The sequence below is a fragment of the Ornithodoros turicata genome, chromosome 2, assembly GCF_037126465.1.
Source record: "Ornithodoros turicata isolate Travis chromosome 2, ASM3712646v1, whole genome shotgun sequence".
NCBI lineage: Eukaryota > Metazoa > Arthropoda > Arachnida > Ixodida > Argasidae > Ornithodoros > Ornithodoros turicata.
The window spans coordinates 60,981,898-60,989,144 of record NC_088202.1 but is presented as its reverse complement, the minus strand read 5'-3'; the positions used below and the strand labels follow the sequence as shown (position 1 = coordinate 60,989,144).

The following is a 7,247-nucleotide window of genomic DNA, read 5'->3' as shown; positions in this document are numbered from 1 at the left end:
GATTTTGTGTATTATAATACAGATACAAATACATTTCGAAAATGAGTATTATAATACATATTGCAAATACTCAAAAGTATTACAGTAATATACCGGCGTAATGGCCGAGCGGGTTAAGGCGTCCCGCTCGTTGGTGGTAGTCAAGGTCGTGCTGAAGACTGAGAGGTGGTGGGTTCGAATCCTACCACCGGCTGTGCTGTCTGAGGTTTTCCCTGGGTTTTCCGAAGACTTTTACGAAGACTACCTACAGTACCCAGGACGCATACTAACCCCCCTGTCCCCCACTCCTTCCTCCTGTCCTCTCTTCATCTGTCGACATCTGTACGCCGCTCATAGCCACGCGGCGCTAACACGGATTCAATAAGTATTACTATTACTGCCCACCCCTGATCTGTGGGGGATAGTTACAACAAAATACCGATCCCGTCCTGGAATCCCGGGATCGTATAAACGGCTCGGGATTCAGAAGCCTAGTAAGAACTCTGTACGCTTCATTCTCCTTGTCCCAAAGAGACTGCGTACGTGTAAAATCGTCATTCGCCTACTGTTCTGAAAGTCCCAAAGGACGAGGCTACTGTCTGTGCGAGATTACGTTTGCTTTATTCACTCTCCATTGTAATGGCGAAACTAAAAAGCTAGCTTTTTTGCCTCGTGGTACGCTTCTTCTTGATTGGCTTCACTTTGACATTCAACAGATCCTTCCTCGCGTTATCCTTCCCGACATCGGTTTCAATGTCAGATATCGCCAGTTGGAGCGTATCCGGCAGCCGGCGCGTGAAGATACCGCTAGCAAGACACAGCACTGCGCTCAGGACAAGCGGAACGCTACGGTGAGTGTGCTTTCCGAATTCGTAAAGCAGCGGAGCCAAGAGACTTCCCACCCTCCCGAAGACGAAGGTTGAAGATGCAGCGGCACTTCTCATCACCGTCGGGTACAGCTCGATGGCGTACACGTAGATCACGGTTACAGCAACGTTCAAGAACGCGTCTTCCGTCCAAATGATGGCGTCGATCACATGTCCAGTCAACTTGACAGCGTGGCATATTGCTAAACACATCAGGGCAACAAAAAGTCCAATCATTGAGTAAGACAAAGGGTTCCGACGGCCGAATCTTTCCATCACGAAGTACGAGACCACGTAAGCAACTATGTTCCACAATAGCCCTAACAGCCTTGCCTCGAATGAAGCGTGTGACCTGACAGCGAGAAGGAACTGAAAAACGACTAGAAACAGCGATAGTGAGCAGCCAAATAAGATTACAGACCGCATCCGCAATATATCTGACCGCATGAGGTCTACGATGTTCATGTTCACCATCAGCACGATGTTGCTATCGTTCTTTCGGTAGTATTTCCTGAAACGGGCGAATCGTAGGGCGCCTTCAGCTGTGTTGATACCGTTCAGTTTGGTTGCCCACAACATGACAACTTCTGCTCGCTTCATGTCCTGCTTTGCCACGAGCCATCGAGGAGATTCACTAATCATAATAAACGTGCACAAAAGGCCCACGGCAGGTATAATGAGAATTAGCTGTACAACAAGCGTGCGCAAATGGAGCGTCTCTAGGAAGACTATGAAGGCACCACCCAGTATTCCACCGAAGTTGATCGCAGTGCAGTGGAAGAACCGCATCTTGCAAGTCGTAACCTCGAACAGGAGTATGAACATCGTTATGTAAACTGTCGAGGTGGCACCTGATACCACCCACCGGAACACGACAAATGTGACGAACGTCTTTGTAAACGCTGCAGCGAATCCGGCGGCAATTAAGATCACGACTGATACCAGGACGACAGGTCTTCTTCCATGTGCATCAGATATGACGCCTGCAATGGGAACAGCGATCATCCCGCCACTGAGTTCCAACATTTCTTCCACAAGAGTAAGTATCCCTCGGTCGCATACCAGATTCCAAAGGCAGACGACAGACTCTGGACAGTTCTCGTAGTCCCAAGAAGTGCACGGCCGTGTGGTTCCGTTATTCGATTGTTCGCTCCGTGGGGTGTCGTATTCAGTGCACTCGCTGTAACGGCCTTCTACCATGGGGATGCTGATGTTCTTCCAGAGCGATGGTTCTAAGCCCGCGTACCGTTCTGGAGGTTTACACCAGTGATCGATAGGGCGTGAAATCACAGCAAAAGCAATCTGCTGCGAAACAAACACAAGCAGAGCTAGCTGGCTACAGAAGAGGGTCATCCATTGATAGCAGCCGTGTCCGTACACACTCGCTGGCTCAGATGGGCATTCGTCGGATACGGAAGGCGGTGCAGCTTGAACAAGTTCATCGATGGGAGATGCTTGCTTCGGTTTCTTAGGACGTGGTTGGGGTGTTACTTCATCGTGCGGTTCGGGCTGTTCCGCTTCACGTTGCTCTACAGACGGGAGAGTTGATTCTGACTTCTTCTGCTCACGCAACCGGGATTCAGCCTGAAGCAACGCTGATGTCTCAGTCGCTGGCGTTGAAGGAACGTCAGCCATAGCGCTGTCCCTAAAAGCGCTGTCCCTTGGAGCGTCCACAGAACGGATGTTCTCGGCGCCTTCGCGTGCAGCTTCTTCTTCCTTTACCCTAGACGTCTTCAAGCATGGAAAAACTGCTGACATGCACTCGCATCCAAATTCTGACACCGTCTACAAACGGTTCTTACAACGAGCCGCATCTGTGACACAAAACGCACATGTTAACATGTCTAGAGTAAGTCGCATTTAAATGTACAATACATTCTCTCGTGAACCAACAAACGCAAGTGAGTAGGGATCTCGCTGTCCGCGGCATCCGCGATTACCATCCAGAAATCGCAGGGCGGCACACTCAGCGAGATCGTCTTCGACTGCAGCAACGTACAAGATCAACACGTCGTGGTGTACGTCGCTCCATCGCGAGTTACACCGAATGACATGTGGTGCCCCAACAACACAAAAGGCAACATGAAGCTTTACCACGTCAAAGATTTGCAACTCTCCCAAGGTCGTGGGGCTGCGCACTGAGCTTCGACGCCTAGCCAATCATTCATTGGACATTGTGTACACGCGCGAAGAGGTTTCTTGCCGTTGCGCTAAGCAATTGTCATCAACGTCCCTACACTCTTAACTCGGTACCCTTTAGTAAAGGGTACAAAATCGCAATATTTTACCCTCTATTTCAAAAGTTATCAAGAACCCTCTGAACAGTACCCTTTATAAAAGTTACAAAGACACCCACTAATTAGAGGTTACGGCCTTCAACTCAGAACCTGCCCGTAAAGGTTACGCCAACATGTGGATTTTTATACAGGACGTTTATTTTTATTCGCAACTCTGTAGCGCTCATTTGGCAGTAGGGTTATGTGAATTTTCGCTAATTAATTGATCCGTAGTTACAAACACGTGCGTCAGGAAATGTCGGATATGTTTGTAACTACGGATGGGTTAATTAGCCAAAATTACCATAACCCGCCTGCCAACTGAGCGCTGCCCTGATGCGAATAAAAATAAACACCCTGTACATTGTGCGCATATGGACAGACATTTACAGAACACACCAAGGTACCGAAATCCACCAACAGAAAAGGAGATATTGCACATATGTATATTACAAAAACAGGAGTCTATTTAGAGGTCTTGTATGACAATTGACGTTGCGAACACTTGAAAGGCCACATGCTGACACATTGTGCACAAGTGTGATTCTAATGTGAGGGGAAACCATGTTAGTAGTAGTAGAGAGACGGGTATAGAAACAAGCCCGATGAGAAACTACGGCACCCCCTGCCCTCAGCCCTGTGCGTATTTTTCCCCGCGCGGCGCGTGTGCGGAGGGTTGTCCACGTGATTATCGGCGGGGGAGGGCTGTGTGCGCGCTTACCCTCTCACATTTTTCAGCCTGGGCAGACTTCTTTGGCCATACGTGGGCTGACTTCACATATTTTTACATGCAGAGACATGCAAAGAAGGGTCATACACAAAAAGTACAAGTGAAAATATATTTATTAATGCCAATCCAGTTGAGATATATTTATTAAAGCCAATAGTGCTGGGAATTGTGATGCCAATCAGGTGAAGAAAAAAAACCATCCGAAAAACATTCACCACCTGTAACAGGGCGGTGATCGGGTGGAGGGCTGCTGTGGTGGGCGGTGCGTGACCGTAGGGCTGCGTGCGTGCTTACCATTCCACCTGGGCTGACTTCTTTCGTCATACTTGGGCCGACTTCCTTCCCGTGACAGGTGGGCGGTGCTCGGGTGGAGGGCTGCTGTGGTGGGCGGAGCGTGACCGGAGGGCTGCGTGCGTGCTTACCCTTCACCCTGGGCTGACTTCTTTCACAATTTTCCTACTTGGGCGTCGCGTGGCCGGAGGGCTGCGTGTGCGTTTACCATTCAGCCTGGGCCGCCGACTTTGGTCATTTTTCAGCCTGGGCCGCCGACATTCGTCATTTTTCAGCCTGAGTCGACTTGAATCGTAATTTTTCCTGCTACAACAGGTGTGCATAGCCATACACAACGTACATGTGAAAATATATTTATTAAAGTCATTAGGAATTATGTTATGACTCTGCGTGAATGGGAAAACTTAGCCAAAAATCTGAAATAGAAGGAACACAATACACGTAACAAGGAATATTACAGATATGATACAATAGCATAGAATAGGTATCACAATCAAACACAATATTTTTATTAGTGGAAGTTTCAATGAATCAGAATTGATAGCGCATTTAAATATTCTTAATCAATACTATGACAATCAAAATTACAAATTGTGTTATAAAAAGTCTAATATTCCTATACGTGAGAACCATCTTTGCAATAGCGGGAAGTTCTGATAGTTGTATGTAATTAACTGTGAACAGCAGAGACACTGAAAGACTATGGGACACGAACACAAGACGAAATAAAATCTATACCACTACAAAAAAGATATTCCACTTCACCACATAGCACGCTCCTAGCCAACAAACAGAACAAAGAACGACACGAACACAAGAGGAAAATCAGAAGAAAAAATCAAACTCATCAGAAAATAGACATGTTAAAAATGAAATTCACCCCATAGCACACTCCTAGCCAACAAAGAACGACACGAACACAAGAAGAAATAAAATCTATACCACTACGAAGAAGATATTCCTAATCAAAACAACACAGTAATCTATCATTCAGAAAATCAAACTCATCAGAAGATTAATATTCCTATACGCGAGAACCATCAATGCAATAGCTTGAATATCTGTCATAACATTCGTGTGCAATAGGGAATCTCAATTTCATATTCCAACATTACTCATCTTTTAATTTCTTATTAGGTGAATAGCATACACGTAAGGAAATAACGAGAAACAACACAATCAACAGCTACAATTAATAGAGAGCCAAAACCTGCGCACCATCCAACACAGAGAGAAATCATAGCTAATCAATCTATCAAAGGCGAAATAGCACAGGCTTAACGCTGAAGAACAGAGGAACACGCGGCGACACATAAACATCAACAGAGGAAAATAATCTATCATTGAACCATCATAAAATCGATCAATATACAATTTTCATTCTAACAAACACTACGAACCTTGGTGGAGGTATCCAAGACATAGGAAATATGCACAGTTTTCACTCTTTCCTCAAAGCCGGGAGACTTTATGACCATAGCACAGCGCATGCTTATCACTCAAAGGGTTAGGAGCTATATTCCTTCGTCCAGCAAACAGAACGCTCTAGAGGTCAGATAAGAGAGAGTTCAAAGGCGATATATTTTATTGTGCAGCGCAAATAGCTGTCGGTATCACTCGCTGGGGTCACTATCTTTTCGCATCCTTTCCTGAAACGGAAATCTTTCGTCAAAGTGGTTGACAAGTCGGCTAAGTTTGTAGAGATGCGATATTGTTATTGAAGATGTAGAGAAGTCCAAATTATTAATTGGTAGCAATGATACTCAATCAAAAAGAGAAACAAATCTAATTACATCAATTTTTGTAATATCTTGCAACAGAAATTTCTAATGGACCACACAGAAATATCAAATGTGAAATGCAACTCAGAGTTATGAGGCATTCCCATCTTAGAGGTACTTACTTATGTCATGCGAGTGAACAATTGGAACAAATACAAGACAATAATTATCTCGAGCGGTAAGTTCACAACTCATAGAATATCAGTCGAGTGAATACTTGAAACAAAATCAAAACAATAATTCTCACGACAGGTGGAGATTATAGCATTCTAAACCAGATAATAAAATTTTAATCAATAAAATAAACATAGACATGCTTTTAATTAAGTGTAGATGTGCACTTGAAAACAGAAGAGACAATTGCTCTACATTGAAAAGATGGACAGATTTTGTACTCGATACCATAAGTCATAGGAAGATGTGATAAAAAAACTGCTTCGAAAAGGAGGAGCCGCGAAACGATTTCATTATCGCTGCATTTCAATACGTCCTAGACATGGTCGTATTCGAAGATATGGTACAAACTACAGAACTGAAGGTGGAAGAATTTATATGCCCGAATCTACAATACTTATAAAAATATCTGCACATCAACGTCGGAAGGGCCATTGGGATTGATGGCGGAGTTTTGAGGTTTGCCAACAAAGAATTGAAATACACTAGACCAGATGTAATTGTAATCATTGCAATGGGCATTGCGTACATCAAGAAAGCAGTCGGATCAAATTATCATATACAAGCGGTCTATATCGCCCGATTCATTACGGATTTGTTGAAAATTACACATATCTGAGATGGAAAGTACATAAAATCTTATCACGTGATATATTCCACTACCACGGCAACGCAATTATTTTCTTCTACCAGTCTCTACAACGATGTCGAGTCAACAGAAGTTCAATATTGTCGTGCAAGGTCTGATGTATTCGCTTCTTTCACCAACGCTAGTGGCCCCTTGCGGCAAATTCGCGCCCTACTTCTTGGATGATTGCTTCTCCGGTTCTCGCCTCTTTGTCCGTGGAAAGATCCCTACAGCGTGATTGACGTGTAGCAATGCCGCCGCTGCATCGCAAATTCAGAAGCAACCGAATGTGTTGTGTACCACAGTGCCAGCAACGAGCCGTCAAGGGTGTTGCTAGCCTGCACTCCTTTCCTTGCGAAGCGAGAAAGAAGAAGTTGTGGGCTATCAAACTCCGAATGGGGAAGCCCATCACCCCGACAATGCGAGTTTGCAGCCGGCACTTCGCAGATTCAGATTTCTTCTGGAGTAACACAGGTAAGTTGAGAGTAACATGCAAACGGTTGTGCTAGTAATCTTTCCACT

The 7,247-nt window shown here is 45.0% G+C and overlaps 1 protein-coding gene across 1 annotated transcript; it reads right to left on the bottom strand.

Moving 5' to 3' along the window:
- Nucleotides 1-579: 579 nt before the first annotated feature.
- Nucleotides 580-2,540, bottom strand: LOC135383596 (organic cation transporter protein-like). The gene has a single exon (XM_064612994.1). The coding sequence runs from the start codon at nucleotides 2,478-2,480 to the stop codon at nucleotides 636-638; it is 1,845 nt and encodes a 614-aa protein (XP_064469064.1). The 5' UTR covers nucleotides 2,481-2,540; the 3' UTR covers nucleotides 580-635.
- Between the last annotated feature and the right edge of the window lie 4,707 nt (nucleotides 2,541-7,247).

Excerpts from the sequence above, each read along its gene's own strand:
- LOC135383596 (XM_064612994.1), bottom strand. The coding sequence starts at position 2,480 with ATGGCTGACGTTCCTTCAACGCCAGCGACTGAGACATCAGCGTTGCTT.